The sequence below is a fragment of the Somniosus microcephalus genome, chromosome 4 (assembly GCF_052327205.1).
Source record: "Somniosus microcephalus isolate GS21.2 chromosome 4, FLI_Smic_1.0, whole genome shotgun sequence".
NCBI classification, from domain to species: Eukaryota; Metazoa; Chordata; class Chondrichthyes; order Squaliformes; family Somniosidae; genus Somniosus; species Somniosus microcephalus.
The window spans coordinates 278,825,469-278,847,239 of NC_140990.1; the positions used below are offsets into that span (position 1 = coordinate 278,825,469).

General features: G+C 47.2%; 1 protein-coding gene across 3 annotated transcripts in view; it reads right to left on the minus strand.

Annotated features, from left to right (window-relative positions):
• The window catches only part of LOC147120494 (mucin-13-like), a 170,608-nt gene that overhangs the window by 96,590 nt on the left and 52,247 nt on the right, over positions 1–21,771 (minus strand). For all 3 annotated transcript variants that reach the window (XM_085986498.1, XM_085986500.1, XM_085986499.1), the window contains exons 14-15: positions 19,465–19,497; positions 13,378–13,410 (exon numbers count right to left, since the gene is read on the minus strand). In XM_085986498.1, the coding sequence (XP_085842624.1) occupies positions 13,378–13,410; positions 19,465–19,497 (66 nt within the window). The remainder of the gene's footprint in view (positions 1–13,377; positions 13,411–19,464; positions 19,498–21,771) is intronic.

Below are 21,771 nucleotides of genomic sequence, written 5' to 3' on the forward strand. Positions count from 1 at the left end.
GCAGTACCGGCAGTGACCACACCTCTATAAAAAGCCCTAGCAGGCTTCTGTACTTCAGTTTTGAGTTACCCTCTGTTCAGTAAGTACCTGTTTTATTGTTCTCCTGCAGTCCGAGTATTATTGATACCCGGACACTACACTGGCGACGGGCAGGTTCGAACTCGCCTGCAGTACTGCATCACCTCACGGGGATCTTTTCCCTGAAGAGAAGCTTCTTGGAGGTCGAAGTCAGAACGGCGGGCGTCAACCACGGGCAACCGCCCAGGGATCCATCGGAGAGTTGCAGGGGAGGCTGTGGAGAGCTGGGCCTGGCTCCCCAGTTGAGGTGTTCCAGCAAGTCATGCTGGTAGCAGGTAGTGCGCTGACCCTTCCGGACTACGGCGGGCTCGGGCTCGATCGAGCGGCTCCGCAAAAGGGCCGTGCAGCGTCGTCGGGAGGAGGATAGAGAGAGAGATGGTGGAGCGCACAGGGCGCGGTCGGTGCTCAAGAACCGGGCAGCGTGGAGAGGATAGAACGCGGGAAGGAAAAGTGAGACGCGCCGAAGTCGCGGGTCGCCGCCATTACCCTGTAGAATGCTAGGAGCAGCGTGGCAGCAAGGGGAGGAAGGAAAAGCGCGGGAGGCACCATTTTATTCCATTGGGGAAGAAGGAAAAGCACAGGAGGTGCCATTTTATTCCATTGGGGAAGAAGAAAAAGCGCAGGAGGCGCCATTTCAAATCACCCAAGATGCCGAAGAGTGGCAGTATCACTGCTTTCGACAACGAGGTAGAAGACTGGACCACGTATGTGGAAAGAATTGAAGTGTACTGCAATGCCAATGAGGTGGCCAATGGAAAGAAGGCGTCGGTATTATTAAATTTGATGGGCGCGAGAACGTACGGCCTATTGCGGAATTTAATTACCCCAGCTAAACCAATGGAGAAAAGTTTTGAAGAGATTGTTAATATCTTACAGGAACACCTAAACCCTACACCGCTGCTGATAGCAGAAAGATTCAAGTTCCATAAAAGAAACCAGCACAAAGATGAGAACAATGCTGACTATCTTACGGAACTACGCAAGTTATCGAAGCACTGCCAGTTCGGAGCAGGACTGGCAGACACCTTACGGGATAAGTTTGTCTGCGGGCTCCAGAGTGAAGGAACCCAGAAACGACTACTTTCGGAAAAGGACCTGACGCTAGAACAGGCTTTCAGCGTGGCAGTATCCTACGACGCAGCAGCACGGGGAGCTGCGGAAATACAACAGAAACCACAAGAATACAGCGCTAACGAAATGGCGTATGGAGCAGAAAAGTGCTATCGCTGCGGCAGAACAACCCATGATCAGAAGGACTGCTGGTTTAAGGATAAAGTATGCAGGCAATGCGGGAAAATGGGACAGATAGCAAGAGTCTGCAGGTCGGGAAAGAAAACCAACACTACAAGAACTACTAAGGAAAAGTACAAGAAAGTAAAAAAAATGACAGACAGTAGTTCGGAAGATCAGGAGAGTGATAATGACTCCGGGAGCAGGAGACTAAGTTGTCTAAAGTTACACAACGTGATCGCAAAGGAGGATCACCGAACCATTTGGGTCACCCTCATGATAGCAGGGTCCCCAGTAAAGATGGAATTGGATACAGGAGCAGCCCTAACTGTCATGAATCGATGAGACTATGAGTGGCTATTCTCACACATACCCTTAAAGGACACATCCATTGTATTGAAGACATACACGGGGCAAAAAGTCTACCCCAGAGGAAAAATAAGGGTGCCAGTTAAATACAACGGCATAGAAACACAGAAACTGTATCTATATATACTACAAGATGACCATCATTATTGGGACGTGAATGGATCCGAAAAATACAATTGGATTGGCATTCCATTCAGGCGCTAACTGTGACTGACAAAAAGGATGATGACGTCACACCTGGACGACTGTCAAAAATTCTAACTGACGCGAAAGAGGTGTTCCAACAAGGACTTGGGACTCTAAAAGGAGTAAAGGCAACGATAAAAATCGAAGATAACGCAAACCCAAAATTTTTTAAGGCCAGACCGGTATCGTACACGATCCGCCCAGCCGTTGAAGCAGAACTGGAGAGTCTGGAGCGTTCGGGTGTGCTGTCCAAGGTGGACTGGAGCGAGTGGGCCACACCCATCGTTCCTGTAATGAAGAAATCATTGAGCAGCACGCCTGAGGAGCCGAAGAAGGTTCGCATCCGTGGGGACTTCAAGGTAACTGTGAACCCAGTCCTGCACACAGTACAATATCCTCTTCCACGGATAGAAGATATTTTTGCCTCACTATCTGGAGGGAAACGCTTTACGAAGATTGATCTGGCCCAAGCGTATCTACAAATGGACGTGGAAGAAGCATCTAGGAAATACCTCACGATAAACACTCACAAAGGCCTTTACCAGTACAATCGACTGGTATTCGGGGTAGCATCAGCCCCAGCTATTTGGCAGAGGGTGATGGAACAAGTCCTGCAAGGGATCCCGGGGACCCAGTGTTATTTGGACGACATCCTGGTTACGGGCGAAAATGACAGTGAACACCTTGCCAACCTAGAGCATGTGCTCACTAGATTGCAGGAATGTGGGCTACGAGCCAACCGCCCCAAATGCGAGTTCTTCAGGAGACAAATCTCGTATTGTGGCCACATGATTGATGAGGAAGGGTTGCATAAGTCGCCAGACAAGATTGAGGCTGTAGTCAAGGCTCCAGCACCGGAAAATGTGTCGCAACTGAGGTCGTTTCTCGGGTTGGTGAACTACTACCATAAGTTCTTGCCGAATTTGTCTACAATTCTGCACCCACTGAACGCCCTGCTGCAAACTGGAGTAACATGGAAATGGAGTGATGAGTGTAAGCGTGCCTTTCAGAAATGTAAATGCCTAATCACTTCAAAAGAAGTATTGGCCCACTACAACCCAACACTACCGATTCGGTTGGCATGTGATGCGTCTCCCTACGGCATTGGAGCGGTGCTGTCACACAAATTCCTTGACGGTTCAGAGAGGCCAATAGCCTTTGCGTCGCGCTCGTTAACCTCAGCCGAGCGTAACTACGCCCAGATTGACAGGGAGGCCCTCAGCCTGGTGTGGGGGGTGAAGAAGTTCAATCACTATCTGCACGGGCAGAAATTCACCCTACTGACTGATCATCAGCCCCTGGTCTCCATTTTTAACCCAAAGAAGGGCGTTCCGGTGATGACGGCGCAACGGCTGCAAAGATGGTCACTTTTTCAAGGGGCACATCAGTACGACATAGAGTACAAGGGTACGAAACAGCAAGGAAACGCTGATGGGCTGTCGCGCCTACCATTGCCTACGGTAGAGGAAGCACCTGCAGTGGACCCTGTTGAGATATTCCATGCAACCATAGTCGAATGTCTGCCTGTTACAAACTCAAGTATAGAGAAGGAAACCCGAAATGACCCGACACTCTCTCGGGTCTATGATTTGACAGTGAAGGGATGGCCAGCACATGGCGACTCACTGTTGCCAGCATTCTCGCTAAGGAGAGAACAGCTGTCAGTGTGCCGGGGGACCTGGATGTGTGGATCCCGAGTGGTAATTCCACCCAAGTTGAGAGACAGAGTGCTCAATGAGCTTCATGAGGGTCATCTGGGAGGGGTAAAAATGAAAAGCCTAGCCAGGGCTTATGTGTGGTGGCCGGGAATCGATAAACAAATCGAGGACCTGACCAACAGCTGCTCAGGATGCCAGAAAGTCCAAAATGCACCACCACAGGCCCCTCTACACCCATGGGAGTGGCCCTCATCTCCATGGCAACGGGTACACATTGATTTTGCTGGTTCATTTATGGACTCAATGTTTCTAATCGCCGTGGATGCCCATTCGAAATGGCCAGAGGTCATCAAAATGTCCTCCACCACCACGGAGAAAACTATTGCAGTCCTACGGACCATCTTCGCCAGGAATGGCTTGCCAGAACAGATTTGCTCCGACAATGGGCCACAGTTTGTGTCCGAGGATTTCCGGAGGTTTCTGAGGAATAATGGGGTGAAACATTACACATCTGCCCCATATCATCCAGCCACAAATGGATTGGCTGAGAGGTTTGTTCAGACCTTTAAGAAGGCAATAAAGGCGATGTATAACGATGACATACCACTACAGCACAAGGTGGATAATTTCTTGTTTGCTTACCGGAATGCGACACATGCAGTCACCAACCAAGCTCCAGCCATAATGTTCTTCAACCAAAGGCTAAGATGTCGCCTGGATTTGCTCAAACCAAACATAAGACGAGATGTTGAGGATAAGCAATTCCAGCACATCAATGAGAAGCCAACCAGGAGCTTCAAGATAGGGCAACCAGTCTTGGCCCGCGACTACCGAACAGAAAAATGGCAGCCAGGAACGATATGCACACAGCAGGGACCACTAATGTACACAGTGGACGTTGGAGAGAGCATCGTGAGACGCCATGCTGACCAGATTCTAGAGTCACAGGAACAAGCCAAACCTATACCACGAGCATGTGCACCTGGTAATGAACCCGAAGTACAGATTGCGTCTACCTCAGAAGCAGTGGTTTTGGAAGCTGATGAACCAACCAATGACAATGAGCCAGAATCGACTCCACCGCAAGAATAGGATACTCAAGAAAGGCACTATCCAGTCAGGATCAGGAAGCCTCCTCAAAGACTGAACTTATAAATAATTATTTCAGTTGATGTATATAGTACCGAGAAAATTGTAATTGTAATTAATTATTATTTAGTTGTTAAATGAATGTTATGTACTGTTTATCTAAAAGGGGAGGAATTGTTGTGTATGTACCTTTAAGAGAAGAACTGATTTTATACTGTAGTACTGGCAGTGACCACACCTGTATAAAAGGCCCTAGCAGGCTTCTGTACTTCAGTCTGACGTTACCCTCTGTTCAAGTAAATACCTGTTTAATTGTTCTCCCGAAGCCCGTGTATTATTAAGGCACGGACTTTACAGGATTTGTCCTGCTTTTTGTAGACAGGACATACTTTGGCATCTACCCGGCAATGTGGAAAATTGCCCGTGTTGTAGCTGTACTGGAACAGCTTGACTAGGGGCGCAGCTAGTTCTGGAGCACAAGTCTTCAGTACTATTGCCGGAATGTTGTCAGGGCCCATAGCCTTTGCAGTATCCAGTGTCTTCAGCTGTTTCTTGACATCACGTGGAGTGAATTGAATGGGCTGAAGACTGGCATCTGTGATGCTGGGGACCTCAGGAGGAGGCCGAGATGGATCATCCACTTGGCACTTCTGGCTGAAGATAGTTGCAAATGATTCAGCCTTGTCTTTTGCACTCACATGCTGGGCTCCACCATCATAGAGGATGGGGATATTTTTGGAGCCTCCTCCTCCTGTTAACTGTTTAATTGTCCACCACCACTCACGACTGGATGTGGCAGGACTGCAGAGCTTTGATTTGATCCGATGGTTGTGAGATCGCTTAGCTCTGTCTATCACATGTTGCTTCCGTTGTTTGGTATGCAAGTAGTCCTGTGTTGTAGCCTCACCAGGTTGACACCTCATTTTTTGGTATGCCTGGTGCTGTTCCCGGCATGCTCTCCTGCACTCTTCGTTAAACCGGGGTTGATCTCCCGGCTTGATGGTAATGGTAGAGTGAGGGATATGCCGGGCCATGAGGTTACAGATTGTGGTTGAATACAATTCTGCTGCTGATAGCCCACAGCACCTCATGGATGCCCAGTTTTGAGTTGCCAGATCTGTTCGAAATCTGTCCCATTTAGCACGGTGGTAGTACCACACAACATGGTGGAGGGTATCCTCAACATGAATGTAGTGTATGTAACTGTTCTACCTTTAAGAGAACTATTGTATGTAACCGTCCACCTTTAAGAGAACTATTTTAGGTGTGGCACTACTTTATCTTGGCTGCTGTATACTATAATACCGACGGTGACCACACCGGTATATAAGTGCTGTGTCAGGATTTATTGGGCAGATTCGCCCTGACCTTCGAATAGTAAAGTCCTGTTAAAGTTACTCTTGTAGTCTGTGTATTAATTCGCCATAATACCTACAGACTTTACAGTGGCGACGAGTTCGATCTTACCCTGCGGCAACAATACTTCCGAAGCAGTTAACGAGCGTCGAGAAGAGGCACCCGCCCTCGTCGTTCTGCTGAGAGAAAACTCGAGTCTGCAGAGCAAGGAAGAAGGAAGAATTCAGACACGAAGCCTTCCATCAGCAACAGGCACTGATTGTCCCTTCTGCCACGGTGGTGAGTGAGCCGATCAGCACGAGAAGCAAGTCGGCCACGGTGACTGTGAGTAAAGGGAAAATTAAAAAAAAATAAACGGAGGATAAGGGCGGTGAACTCGACCACGGTCGGGGGGAAAGGAGCCGGACAGAAGTCGGGCCCAGAGGCGCTGAGACTGGGGCAGCGTGGAGCACGGAAGCCGCGGTACAAGTGGGCTGGGAGACGCAACGGCGTCGTGAGACAGCTAGACCGCGACCGGCGAAAAAGGCCGGGCAGCTACCGAGGCCACGAGGCGCTGCGACCGGGATCGTAAGGCGCGGGAAGATATAAAAATAAATAAACCGCGGTGAACTCAGCCGCAGCCGGGGAGGAAAGCACCGGACTGCGAGAGGGCTGGGAGGCGCGATTGGAGTGAAAAAGGCCAGGCAGCGACCGAGGCCACAAAGCGCTGCGACCGGGATCGTAAGGCGCGGGAAGATATAAAAATAAATAAATCGCGGAGAACTCAGCTGCAGCCGGGGAGGAAAGCACCGGACTGCGAGAGGGCTGGGAGGCGCGATTGGAAGCCGCTGAGGGAGAGACAGAGCCCGAGCAAGCGGGAGAGACAGAGCCCGAGCGAGGGAGACTGAGCGAGATCCAGCCCAGCGGCTGAAACTGTTCGCCGTCAACGGGTTGTACCCAGCGCCGGTTGCCCTGCCGAGAAAAGGGAACAAGGAACGCACTGAAGCCGACGCGCAGGCTGCGAACCCCGAAAGCCAGCGGTCGTCGCCCGAGGGAAAAGCTTACCCCTCCCGCCAGGGGAAGAAACGCGGGAAGCCGCCAGTAGGCGGGGAAGAAGACAGAAGCGGGAAACCGCCATTTTGAAAGTGGGCGGGGAAAGAAGACAAGCGCGGGAAACCGCCATTTTGAAAAAAAAGAGTTAAAGAAATATTTCGTTGTTGTTCTCAGGAAGAGTGTGAAGATGCCTAAGCGTAGTAACATCAACGGTTTCGATTCCGATGTGGAAGATTGGGCCACGTATGTAGAACGCATCGAGATATATTGTAAGGTCAATAAGATAGCAAATTATGACAAAGCTCTAACCTTACTAAACTCAATGGGTGCGAAGACATACGGGTTATTGAAGCATCTTCTATCACCAGCTAAACCGGCGGATCAGTCTTTCGCTAATATTGTTGCTGTCCTGAAGGATCATTTTAACCCCGCACCGCTGATTTTAGCGGAACGATCAAAATTTTACGTGAGAACGCAGCGAAAAGAGGAAAGCAACGCGGAGTACCTGGTTGAACTGCGTAGGCTAGCAAAATACTGTCAGTTTGGGGTAAATCTGACAGAGGCACTGAGAGACAAGTTCGTGTGCGGGATGTCGAAGGAAGGAACACAAAAACGACTGCTCGAAGAGAACGATCTTACACTTGATAAGGCTGTCCTTATTGCAGCATCGCACGAAGCCGCAGCAAGAGGCACGGCGGAAATGCAGCGGAAGACAGCGGTACTCAGTGTGGATCAAATGACTTCGGGTACAACAAAATGTTATCGTTGTGGGAAGACAACACACGACCAGAACCAATGCTGGTTTAAAAACCAGGAATGTAGAAAATGTGGCAAGCTTGGTCACATAGCTAAGGTATGCCGGTCAGGAAAGAAGACCAGCAATAATAAGTCACCGCAGAAGAAGTACAGAAAGGTACATAAGGTGACTGGGAAGAGTCCAGATGAACAGAATTCGGACTCAGACTCCAACAGCAAGGAACTGGGTAGTCTGAGGATTCACAATGTGAGTAAAGAAGCTGACCGACAAACTATCTGGGTCACACTACAGATTGCAAAAGTCCAAGTGAAGATGGAAGTGGACACCGGATCGGCGTTGACGGTCATGAATAAGCAAGATTACAAAAAGTTATTCAAACATATTCCCCTACGGGATACGGAGATAGTATTGCAGACATACACGGGGCACAGAGTATACCCCATCGGAAAGATAGAAGTCAAGGTGAGATACAAGGACAAAGATCACCAAGGGATGGACATGTATGTGCTGCCCAAGGGAGGTCCACCACTTCTGGGACGGGAGTGGATCAGGAAAATAAAGATAGACTGGCATTCACTAAACACAATGACGGTAGATTCCGGAAAGGAAGATGTCAAACCTGAACGGTTGTCCAGAATATTGGACGAAGCTAAAGAGGTATTCCAGCAAGGACTGGGAACACTGAGAGGAATTAAAGCAAAAATCAAGATTGCAGAACATGCAAGCCCAAAATTTTTCAAAGCCAGATCGGTACCTTACGCGATACGACCTGCTGTGGAGGCAGAACTGGAAGAGCTTGAACGTTCAGGGGTACTGTCTAAGGTGGACTGGAGTGAGTGGGCCACGCCCATTGTTCCCGTCATGAAATCTTCATCAAGTAACAAGCCAGGGGGACCGGGAAAGGTCCGCATCTGCGGAGACTTCAAGATCACAGTTAATCCGGTGCGTCACACGGTACAATACCCGCTCCCGCGGATTGACGATATCTTTGCTTCATTGTCTGGCGGGAAACACTTCACCAAGATAGACCTGGCACAAGCATACTTACAAATGGAAGTCGAGGAAGAGTCGCGCCAGTATCTCACAATCAACACGCACAGAGGCTTGTATCGTTATAATAGACTGGTTTTTGGAGTAGCTTCGGCTCCAGCAATTTGGCAGAGGGCCATGGAGCAGGTCTTACAGGGTATTCCAAGCACGCAGTGTTACTTGGACGATATCCTGATTACGGGAGAAGACGAGGAGGAACACCTCACAAATTTGAAACTGGTGCTCACCAGGTTGAAGGAATGTGGCCTTCGAGTTAATCGCCAGAAATGCGAGTTCTTCCAGAAACGGATCTCGTACTGCGGCCATGTCATTGACCAAGAGGGGCTGCACAAGTCACCTGACAAGGTGAAGCTGTCGTGAAGCCCCCGCTCCGGAAAATGTATCACAGTTGAGATCGTTTCTGGGGTTGATTAATTATTACCACAAGTTTCTGCCAAATCTATCCACGGTGCTGCATCCGCTGAATGCTCTGTTGCGGAAAGAAGTACCATGGAAGTGGAGCGAGGACTGTAAGAAGGCCTTTCGCAGAAGCAAGGCGTTGATTACCTCTGAGGAAGTGTTGGCTCATTTCAACCCAACGTTACCTCTTCGTCTAGCTTGTGATGCTTCCCCTTATGGAATTGGAGCAGTACTTTCACACAAGTTACCAAATGGCTCGGAAAGGCCAGTCGCATTTGCGTCCCGATCATTGACCTCCGCTGAGCGAAATTATGCTCAGATAGATAGGGAGGCCCTCAGCCTTGTGTGGGGAGTAAAGAAATTCAATCATTACCTGCAGGGCAAGAGGTTCACATTACTGACAGACCACCAGCCGTTGGTGTCCATTTCCAACCCTAACAAGGCCGTTTCCACTATGACAGCGCAAAGGCTACAGAGGTGGTCCGTGTTACTTGGGGCACACCAATATGACATCGAATACAAAAGGTCCAAACAGCATGGAAATGCTGATGGGTTATCGCGCCTACCGTTGCCAGTAGTAGAAGAGGCGGCTACAGTGGACCCGGTAGAGATGTTCCACTCATCCATAGTGGAATGTCTACCAGTAACAAATTCGATGATCGAAAATGAAACAAGAAATGACCCGACTCTCTCACGAGTCTACGATTTAACAGTGGAGGGATGGCCAGCACATGGCGAACCAACGCTGCCCGCATTTTCGCAAAGAAAAGAACAGCTGTCAGTGTGCCGAGGAACTTTGATGTGTGGATCTAGAGTGGTGATTCCACCCAAACTTCAGCAGAAGGTGCTAAAGGAGCTTCACGAGGGGCATCTGGGTGGAATGAAAATGAAGAACCTAGCAAGAGCGTTTGTGTGGTGGCCAGGTATTGATGGAGACATCGAAGAAATAACCAAGAGCTGTCTAGGATGCCAGAAGGTCCAAAACGTGCCACCACAAGCTCCTCTGCATCCATGGGAGTGGCCCTCATCTCCTTGGCAAAGGGTACACGTCGACTTTGCTGGTCCATTTATGGACTCAATGTTTCTAATCGCGGTGGATGCACACTCCAAGTGGCCGGAGGTAATAAAGATGTCCTCCACCACCACGGAAAAAACCATCACAGTATTAAGGACCATATTTGCCAGGAATGGGCTGCCGGAACAGATCTGTTCGATAATGGACCGCAATTTGTGTCCGAAGAATTCAGGAAGTTCTTAAAAAGGATTGGGGTCAAGCACTACACGTCAGCCCCATACCATCCCGCCACCAATGGATTAGCTGAAAGGTTTGTCCAGACCTTCAAGAAGGCCATAAAGGCCATGGGTAATGAAGACATCAACCTACAACATAAGGTAGATAACTTCTTGTTGGCGTACAGGAATGCAACACATGCGGTCACAAACCAAACTCCCGCCATGATGTTTTTCAATAGAAGACTAAGATGCCGGCTGGATTTGATTAAGCCAAACGTCAGAAGGGACGTAGAGAACCGGCAATTTCAGGGCATGAATGAAAGGCCAACTAGATCCTTTCAGATAGGTCAACAAGTTTTGGCCCGGGACTACCGTACCGAGAAATGGCAGCCTGGAACTATTGGGAAAAGGCTAGGGCCGCTGATGTATACCGTGGACATTGGTGACAGCATAATAAGGCGCCATGTTGACCAGATCATAGGGTCATCCACAAAGGACCAACCTACTCCACAACCTTACACGGCTAATGTTGAAGCAGAGATACCCAGAGCACCTACCTCGGATCTGGCAATACTGGAATCAGATGAACCTGACACTGTCCTTCAAGCTGAATCGACCTTGCCAGAAGAACCTACTACCCCGCCGAAAACTACTACACCACCGAGGCGTTATCCGGACAGAGTCAGGAAGCCTCCAGAGAGACTGAATCTGTGAACTGTTTTGCATAAGTTGTATATATGTTATGATGTTATGTTAATGGGGAATAAGTATGTTGTAAGCTAAAAAGGGAGGATTGTAGTGTATGTAACTGTTCTACCTTTAAGAGAACTATTGTATGTAACCGTCCACCTTTAAGAGAACTATTTTAGGTGTGGCACTACTTTATCTTGGCTGCTGTATACTGTAATACCGACGGTGACCACACCGGTATATAAGTGCTGTGTCAGGATTTATTGGGCAGAATCGCCCTGACCTTCGAATAGCAAAGTCCTGTTAAAGTTACCCTTGTAGTCTGTGTATTAATTCGCCATAATACCTACAGACTTTACAATGAAGACGGGACTTCGTCTCCACAAGGACTGTGCGGTGGTCACTTCCACCAATGCTGTCATGGACAGATGCATCTGCAACAGGTAGATTGGTGAGGACGAGATCAAGTAGGTTTTTCCCTCTTGTTGGTTCCCTCACCACCTGTCGCAGACCCAGTCTGGCAGCTATGTCCTTTAGGACTCGGCCAGCTCGGTCAGTTGTGGTGCTACCGAGCCACTCTTGGTGGTGGACATTGAAGTCCCCCACCCAGAGGACATTTTGTGCCCTTGCTACTCTCAGTGCTTCTTCCAATTGGTGTTAAACATGAAGGAGTACTGATTCATCAGCTGAGGGAGGGCGGTAGGTGGTAATCAGCAGGAGGTTTCCTTGCCCATGTTTGACTTGATGCCATGAGGCCTCATGGGGTCCTCAGTCAATGTTGAGGACTCCCAGGGCTACTCCCTCCTGACTGTATACCACGGTGCCACCACCTCTGGTGGGTCTGTCCTGCCGGTGGGACAGGACATACCCAGGGATGGTGATGGTTGTGCCTGGTACATTGGTTGTAAGGTATGATTCGGTAATTATGACTATGTCAGGCTGTTGCTTGACTAGCCTGTGGGACAGCTCTCCCAATTTTGGCACAAGCCCCAAGATGTTGGTAAGGAGGACTTTGCAGGGTCGACAGGGCTGGGTTTGCCGTTGTCGTTGTCGTTTCCGGTGCCGCGGTCAATGCCGGGTGGTCCGTCCGTTTTTTTCTGAGGCTTGGAGAAGCAGGAATACTCCTCTGAGCACCATGTGACCAGCCTGGGGCTTCCCCCACCCCTCGCCGAGATCAGATCTCCCCCTGACGAACCTACCTTCTTGCAGCCTGGAAGCCGCCTGCGATGTCTGATTCAGCGGCAACTTGGATCTGGCGGATGGCCACGAGGTGCACATTTTCAGCCGCAGCCCACCAGCTGAACGCTAATGAAGCCCGAGCTCAAAATGGACTCGATCTCCCGCCAGGATTATCAGGCAGTCGATGGGCCGCACTCCACCAGCTGGCTGCCCAAAGTCCCCATTGTGTATTTTCTGTACAATGCAGACTGAGCTCGCAGAAAACCCCGATTCGCCCTATCTGTGCCATTTCTTGTAACAAATCTGTATAAATTAAAACATTCAGCACAGAAAAAAGGTACCTTTTTGTTATAAAGTGGTTAACTTACTAAAACAGGCAGGAAGTCTTTTGGAGTATTCTGGACAGTAACATTTATGAAAATTGCTGGAGCTGCATGATTTATATTGCAAATAAATGGAATCTTAGGACGGGAATTTCTCTGAGACATTCCCACCACGTTGCCCTAAATTTTGGGGAAAATCCCATTTCTGCGAGTAATGGGTGTTTCCGCCAAACTATCACCAAAGTTACGGTGGCGGAGAAGAGAAGCCTTGAGGAAATTCACCTCCCGTGATTTCACTCAAGGGTTTTACATTACAGCCACAATGAAATGTACGGAACATACTTGCTGTGGGTGCTGTCGCTGCTGTTTTAACTGTGAGACGTATTCAGCAATGTTAATTTACAAAAATCAATAATTTGTCATTTGGAATCACAAATCAGAATGCCAAGTTAGGTTAATATCTGAAGACTGACAATCATTTTGTTCGTTAAAACCCAACAATTTAATCCAATTTAAAATAATTTTATTGCTTTTTTCCATTTCATATTACTTTGCTCCTCAGATGAGTAAATATTTAGCAATATTTGGGGTCTTATTTCATGTTTTCAGCAAATGAATTAATACAATCAACACAAACGAATAGGCAGTAAAATACTTTCAAAAACAACAAATTCATCAACCTCATTTTTAATTTTCTGCAGTCCTTTCAGTGCCTGACATTAGTCACAATGAAATGTACAGTACGTACCTGCTGTAGTTGCTGCAGGTGTTGTTGTATTTTCTGTAAAAAAGGTATTCAAGAATGTTAATTTACAGAATGTTTCTTCTGAGGCTTGGAGAAGCAGGAGTTCTCCTCTGAGCACGAGACCAGCCAGATCTCCCCCCACCCCCCGCCAAGATCAGATCTCCCCCTGACAAACCTAACTTCCTGCAGCCGGGAAGCTGTCTGCGATGTCTGATACAGCGGCAACTTGGATCTGGCGGGTGGCCACGAGGCGCCCATTTCCACCCGCAGCCCACCGGCTGAATGCTAATGAGGCCCGAGCTCAAAATTGGCCAGATCTCCCGCCAGGATTATCAGGCAGCCGATGGGCCGTACTCCGCCGGCTGGCTACCCAAAATCCGCACCGGGGGAAATTCTACCCCATTGTGTATTTTCTGTACAATGCAGAGTGAGATTGCAGAAAACCCCGATTCGCACTATCTGTGCCATTTCTTGTAACAAATCTGTGCAACTTAAAACATTCAGCACAGAAAAAAAGTAACTTTTTGTTATAAAGTGCTTAACTTACTAAAATAGGCAGGAAGTCTTTTGGAGTATTCTGGACAGTAACTGTTATGAAAATTGCCGGCGCTGCATGATTTATTTAGCAAATAAATGGAATCTTAGGACGGGAATTTCTCTGAGACATTCCCACCGCGTTGTCCTAAATTTTGGGAAAACCCCATTTCTGTGAGTAATAGTTGTTTCCGCCAAACTATCACCAAAGTTACGTTGCGGAGAAGGAGAAGCCTTGAGAAACTTGCAAGGATGCCTAAACATGGTAACATCAATGCTTTTAATAGCGATGTCGAAGATTGGGCCACGTATGTAGAACGCATGGAAGTTTATTGTAAAGCAAATGAGGTACCAGATGATAAGAAAGCACTAACCTTATTAAACTCAATGGGTGCGAAGACATACGGGCTATTGAAGCACCTTGTATCACCAGATAAACCGGCGGATCAGACTTTCGCGAATATTGTTACTGTCCTGAAAAATCATTTAAACCCCACGCCGCTGCTGATAGCGGAACGATTTAAATTTTACAGAAGAACGCAGCTGAAAGAAGAAAGCAACACTGAATTCTTAATTGAACTGCGTAAGCTATCAAAGTACTGTCAGTTTGGAACAGGACTAGCAGATGCGCTGAGAGATAAATTTGTGTGTGGATTGTTAAAAGAAGGAACACAAAAGCGACTGCTAGAGGAGAATGATCTTACGCTTGATAAAGCTGTCACTATTGCAGCATCGCACGAAGCCGCAGCGAGAGGCACTGCGGAAATGCAGCTAAGGTCATCGGAACTCAGCACCAACCAAATGGCCTTGGGTGCAGTAAAGTGTTATCGTTGTGGAAAGACAACGCACGATCAGAACCAGTGCTGGTTCAAAAATCAGGAATGCAGAAAATGTGGCAGGCTTGGTCACATAGCTAAAGTATGCCGTTCAGGAAAGAAGACCAGCAACAAAAAGTCACCGCAGGAAAAGTGCAGAAAGGTACACAAGGTGACAGAGAACAGTTCGGATGAACAGAAGTCAGATTCAGACTCCAGCAGTAAGGAACTGGGTTGTCTAAGAGTACACAATGTGGGTAATGAAGCAGACCTCCAAACTATCTGGGTCACACTTCAGATAGCAGGAGTCCAAGTGAAGATGGAATTGGACACTGGATCGGCATTGACGGTCATGAATAAGCAAGATTACAAAAGGTTATTCCCACATATTCCCCTACGGGATACGGAGATTGTATTGAAAACATACACGGGGCAAAGAGTATACCCCATCAGAAAGATAAAGGTAAAGGTGGTCCACAAGGGCAAAGAAAGCCGAGGAATGGACTTATATGTGCTACCTGAGGGAGGTCCACCACTACTGGGACGGGAGTGGATCAGGAGAATAAATATGGACTGGCATTCCTTAAAAGCACTAACGGTAGATTCCGGTAAAAAAGAAGATGTCAAACCTAAACGATTGTCCAGAATATTGGACGATGCTAAAGAGGTGTTCCAACAGGGACTGGGAACACTGAGAGGAATTACGGCAAACATCAAGGTTGAAGAACATGCAAACTCGACCTGCTGTGGAAGCTGAGCTGGAAGGGCTAGAACGTTCAGGAGTACTGTCTAAGGTGGACTGGAGTGAGTGGGCCACGCCCATTGTTCCCGTCATGAAGCGTTCATCGAGCAACAAGCCAGGGGAACCGGGGAAGGTTCGCATCTGTGGAGATTTCAAGATCACTGTTAATCCGGTGCTTCACACGGTGCAATATCCGCTTCCGCGGATTGAGGATATCTTCGCTTCGTTGTCTGGCGGGAAACACTTCACCAAGATAGACCTGGCGCAGGCGTACTTACAGATGGAAGTGGAGGAAGAGTCACGCCAGTATCTCACGATCAACACGCATAGAGGCTTGTATCGGTATAATAGACTGGTTTTTGGAGTGGCATCGGCTCCAGCAATTTGGCAGAGGGCCATGGAGCAGGTATTACAGGGAATTCCAGGAACACAATGTTACCTGGACGATATTCTGATTACAGGAGATGATGATGAGGAACACCTTGCAAATTTGGAACTGGTGCTCACCAGATTGAAAGAATATGGACTTCGAGTTAATCACCAGAAATGTGAGTTCTTTCAGAAGCGGATCTCGTACTGTGGTCATGTCATTGACCAGGAGGGGCTTCATAAGTCTCCTGACAAGATCGAAGCTGTTGTGAAGGCTCCCGCTCCGGATAATGTATCCCAGTTGAGGTTGTTCCTAGGGTTGATTAACTATTACCATAAGTTTCTGCCAAATTTATCCACGGTGCTGCACCCGCTGAACGCTCTTTTGCAGAAGGGAGTACCATGGAAGTGGAGCGAGGACTGTAAGAGGGCCTTTCGCAAAAGCAAGGCATTGATCACCTCAGAGGAAGTGTTGGCTCACTTCAACCCAACGCTGCCTATTCGTTTGGCTTGTGATGCTTCTCCATATGGTATTGGGGCAGTACTCTCACACAAGTTGCCAAATGGCTTGGAGAGGCCAGTCGCGTTCGCATCCAGGTCATTGACCTCCGCTGAGCGCAACTATGCTCAGATAGATAGGGAGGCTCTCAGCCTTGTGTGGGGAGTAAAGAAGTTTAATCATTACCTGCAGGGCCAAAAGTTTACGCTACTGACAGACCACCAGCCGTTGGTATCCATTTTTAACCCTAAGAAGGGTGTTTCGGTGATGACAGCACAGAGGCTCCAGAGATGGTCCCTTTTCCTAGGGGCACATCAATATGAGATCGAATTCAAAGGTACAAAGCAGCATGGTAATGCTGATGGGCTGTCGCGCCTGCCACTACCTACAGCGGAGGAGGCACCGACGGTTGACCCTGTTGAGTTATTTCACTCGACCATCATCGAATGTTTACCAGTCACCAATGCAAATATTGAAAGAGAAACCAGGAACGACCCGACACTGTCCCGGGTCTACGAATTTACAGTGAAGGGATGGCCAGCACATGGTGATCCACTGTTACCGGCATTCTCAGCAAGACGAGAACAGCTGTCCGTCTGTCAAGGAACATTGATGTATGGAACAAGGGTGATTATTCCTCCTAAGTTAAGAGAGAGAGTTCTAAAGGAACTGCATGAAGGTCATCTGGGGGGAGTCAAGATGAAAAGCCTTGCTAGGGCTTATGTGTGGTGGCCGGGTATCGACCAACAGATAGAGGATCTGATGAAAAGCTGCTCAGGGTGCCAAAAAGTTCAAAATGCACCTCCGGTTGCACCGCTGCATCCATGGGAATGGCCTTCAACCCCATGGCAACGTGTACATATTGACTTTGCTGGTCCATTCATGGACTCCATGTTTTTAATTGCGGTGGACGCACATTCTAAATGGCCAGAAGTGATTAAGATGACTACCACTACCTCGGAAAAGACGATCGCGGTGCTAAGAACGATATTTGCAAGAAATGGATTGCCAGAACAAATATGTTCAGACAACGGACCGCAGTTCGTGTCAGAAGAATTCCAGAAATTCATGAAGAAGAATGGGGTGAAACATTATACCTCTGCCCCATATCATCCGGCTACAAACGGGTTGGCCAAGAGATTTGTACAAACGTTCAAAAAAGCAATAAAGGCCATGAGCGAAGATCAGATTCCACTATCAACACAAGGTGGACAATTTCCTACTGGCATATCGAAACGCCACTCATGCAGTGACAAACCAAAGTCCTGCCATGATGTTCTATAACAGGAGGTTGCGGTCCAGGTTGGACTTGTTAAAACCAAATGTGCAGAGGGAAGTCGAAAACAAACAGTTCCAGCATATAAATAACAACACCACTCGGAGTTTTGAAATAGGACAACCAGTGTTAGCCCGGGACTATAAAAATGAGAAATGGCAATCTGGAACAATTCGGGCCAGACAAGGACCCCTGATGTACACGGTAGATATTGGTGAAAATGTAATACGACATCATGCTGACCAACTGGTAGAATCGAGAACAAGGGTCGAACCCATGGTTACGGCAGAGACAACCGTGGAAGAAGTTAGTGAACCTGAAGCATCTACCTCAGAAGTGAATGTACCTGATGATGATGTCCAATCCATAAGAGATCAACTAGATGAGTCACCCCAGCAACGAGAATCAGAGACCCCTGAAAGGCGTTATCCAACTCGGATCAGGAGGCCTCCTCAGAGACTGAATCTTTGAACTGTTTTGCATGAAGTTGTATATATATATATATATATGTTATTATGTTATGTTAAATGGGGATATACACTGTTAAGCTAAAAAGGGAGGATTGTGGTGTATGTAACCTGTTCCACCTTAAGAGAACTACCTTAAGAGATGTACTACTTTCTCTTAGCTGCTGTATACTGTAATACCGGTGGTGACCACACCGGTATATAAAGGTTGTGTAGTGATTGCTGGGCAGTTCAGCCCTGACCTCCGAATAGTAAAGACCTGTTAAAGTTATTCTTGTTGTCTGTGTCCAGTGATTTATAATAAGCATAACTGGGACACACAGACTCAACAGAACCTACCTTCTTGCAGCCTGGAAGCCGCCTGCGGTGTCTGATTCAGCAGCAACTTGGATCTGGCGGATGGCCACGAGGCGCACATTTTCACCCGCAGCCCACCAGCTGAACGCTAATGAAGCCCGAGCTCAAAATGGACTAGATCTCCCACCAGGATTATCAGGCAGTCGATGGGCCGCCCTCCACCAGCTGGCTGCCCAAAGTCCCCATTGTGTATTTTCTGTACAATGCAGACTGAGCTCGCAGAAAACCCCGATTCGCCCTATCTGTGCCATTTATTGTAACAAATCTGTACAAATTAAACATTCAACACAGAAAAAAGGTACCTTTTTGTTATAAAGTGGTTAACTTACTAAAACAGGCAGGAAGTCTTTTGGAGTATTCTGGACAGTAACATTTATGAAAATTGCCGGCGATCCATGATTTATATTGCAAATAAATGTAATCTTAGGGCGGGAATTTCTCTGAGACATTCCCACCACGTTGCCCTAAATTTTGGAGAAAATCCCATTTCTGTGAGTAATGGGTGTTTCCGCCAAACTTTCACCAAAATTACAGTGGCGGAGAAGAGAAGCCTTGAGGTAATTCACCTCCCGTGATTTCACTCAAGGGTTTTACATTACAACCACAATGAAATGTACAGAACATACTTGCTGTGGGTGCTGTCGCTGCTGTTTTAACTGTGAGACGTATTCAGCAATGTTAATTTACAAAAATCAATAATTTGTCATTTGGAATTACAAATCAGAATGCCAAGTTAGGTTGATATCTGAAGACTGACAATCATTTTGGTCGTTAAAACCCAACAATTTAATCCATTTTAAAATATTTTATTGCTTTTTTCCATTTCATATTACTTTCCTTCTCAGATGAGTAAATATTTAGCAATATTTGGGGTCTTATTTCATGTTTTCAGCAAATGAATTAATACAATCAACACAAACGAATAGGCAGTAAAATACTTTCAAAAACATCAAATTCATCAACCTCATTTTTAATTTTCTGCAGTCCTTTCAGTGCCTGACATTAGTCACAATGAAATGTACAGTACGTACCTGCTGTAGTTGCTGCAGGTGTTGTTGTATTTTCTGTAAAAAAGTTATTCAAGAATGTTAATTTACAGAATGTTTCTTCTGAGGCTTGGAGAAGCAGGAGTTCTCCTCTGAGCACGAGACCAGCCAGATCTCCCCCCACCCCCCGCCAAGATCAGATCTCCCCCTGACAAACCTAACTTCCTGCAGCCGGGGAGCTGTCTGCGATGTCTGATACAGCGGCAACTTGGATCTGGCGGGTGGCCACGAGGCGCCCATTTCCACCCGCAGCCCACCGGCTGAATGCTAATGAGGCCCGAGCTCAAAATTGGCCAGATCTCACGCCAGGATTATCAGGCAGCCGATGGGCCGTACTCCGCCGGCTGGCTACCCAAAATCCGTACCGGGGGAAATTCTACCCCATTGTGTATTTTCTGTACAATGCAGAGTGAGATTGCAGAAAACCCCAATTCGCACTATCTGTGACATTTCTTGTAACAAATCTGTACAACTTAAAACATTCAGCACAGAAAAAAAGTAACTTTTTGTTATAAAGTGCTTAACTTACTAAAATAGGCAGGAAGTCTTTTGGAGTATTCTGGACAGTAACTGTTATGAAAATTGCCGGCGCTGCATGATTTATTTAGCAAATAAATGGAATCTTATGACGGGAATTTCTCTGAGACATTCCCACCGCGTTGTCCTAAATTTTGGGAAAACCCCATTTCTGTGAGTAATGGTTGTTTCCGCCAAACTATCACCAAACATCCTTGCATTTCTAAGCCTGAGTTGATGTCCCTTTTTATTAATGATTACGTAGAATATTTCAGTTATTTACATTCTGAAACCCTATCATAATTTTTGGAACACTTCCATTCAATCCCTTTAACCTTCTCCTGTGAATACAGCCATGTTTTGTTTAAATGTTCCATCATTGCTCTATGTTTTCATCACTGGTATCATCCTTATGATCTGAATTTCATCTTTTCTATGATTCCTATATCCATTCCATAATGAAGTTGACAAACTTGCACTCAATATTCACAATGTGGCACAGCTGATGTTTTGAACAATTTGCTATCCTGTCTTTGTTCTTGCATTCAAAGACAATTTATGTAAACCCCAGCAATCCAGTTGCTCTTGTTATGGCTTTGCCTACCTGCAATCCTGTTTTTAAAGATCTATTATCTGCACCCACAGATCTCTCTGTTCCACCAATCAGAATTATTCCATTGATGGTAGATTTCCATTCCCTGGTCTTTTGCACCAAATTGATAAACTGCTTGAATCAGAAAAGACTTCCTGAGTAAAGCTGTAGTTGTCATAAACCGGTGTTGTACATCAGCAATGTAAAAGTCCTTTCTTTGAAAAATTTCTCGCAGTTGTACCAAATAACAACCAAATTCATCAGTTTGATTGTGTTTCAATTAACATCAAGAATGTCTTCAGATGCCTTAGTTATGGACATATTTTCCCGAGGAGTTACCACTGCCTGGCCGGAGTGCCTGCCTGGGCCAGGTGGTAGGCCCTTTTAATATGCAAATCGGTGTCCTATGATTTACTGGGGGGCGTGTGCGGTGCCCACTCGGTTGAGTGTTAGATGCCAGTCCAATTGAAGAGGGGCACAAAGGCAAATGTTTTTTCTGAGAAGCAGGAGTTATCCTCTGAGCACTATGAGACCAACCAGATCTTCCGATTAGGCACTTTACAGCCTTCCAGACTCAATATCGAGTTCAACAATTTCAGATCATAACCTCGGCCCCTATTACATTTTTACTTATTTTTTATCCACACCTTTGTTTTGGACCTTTCCCCCCTCCCCTTTTTTCTCTCCCACATGGCAGCTGTCTCCCATTCTGCCAGCGCATTTCACACCTAATCTAGAGCCATCTTTTGTCTCCACTAGTCCTAGCACCATCTCGTCTCGTTTTGAATACCTCTTAATGTCTCTTCACTTCTGTTTTGTTCTCTCCCAGCCTGGCCTTCAGTCTTGACAAAGGGTTTGACCCAAAACGTTGACTCTATTTTCTCTCCACGGATGTTGCCTGGCCTGCTGAGTTTTTCCAGCATTTTCTGTTGTTATTTCAGATCTTCCCCCACACCCCGCCGAGATCAGATCTCCCCTCGATGAACCTGCTTTCTTGCAGTCCAGACGCCGTCTGCGATGTCTGATACAGCGGCAACTTTGATCTGGTGGGTGGCCACGAGGCGCACGTTTTCACCCGCAGCCCACCGGGCTGAATGCTAATGAGGCCCGAGCTCAAAATGGACCAGATCTGCCGCCAGGATTATCAGGCAGCTGATGGGCCGCAGTCCGCCGGCTGGCTGCCC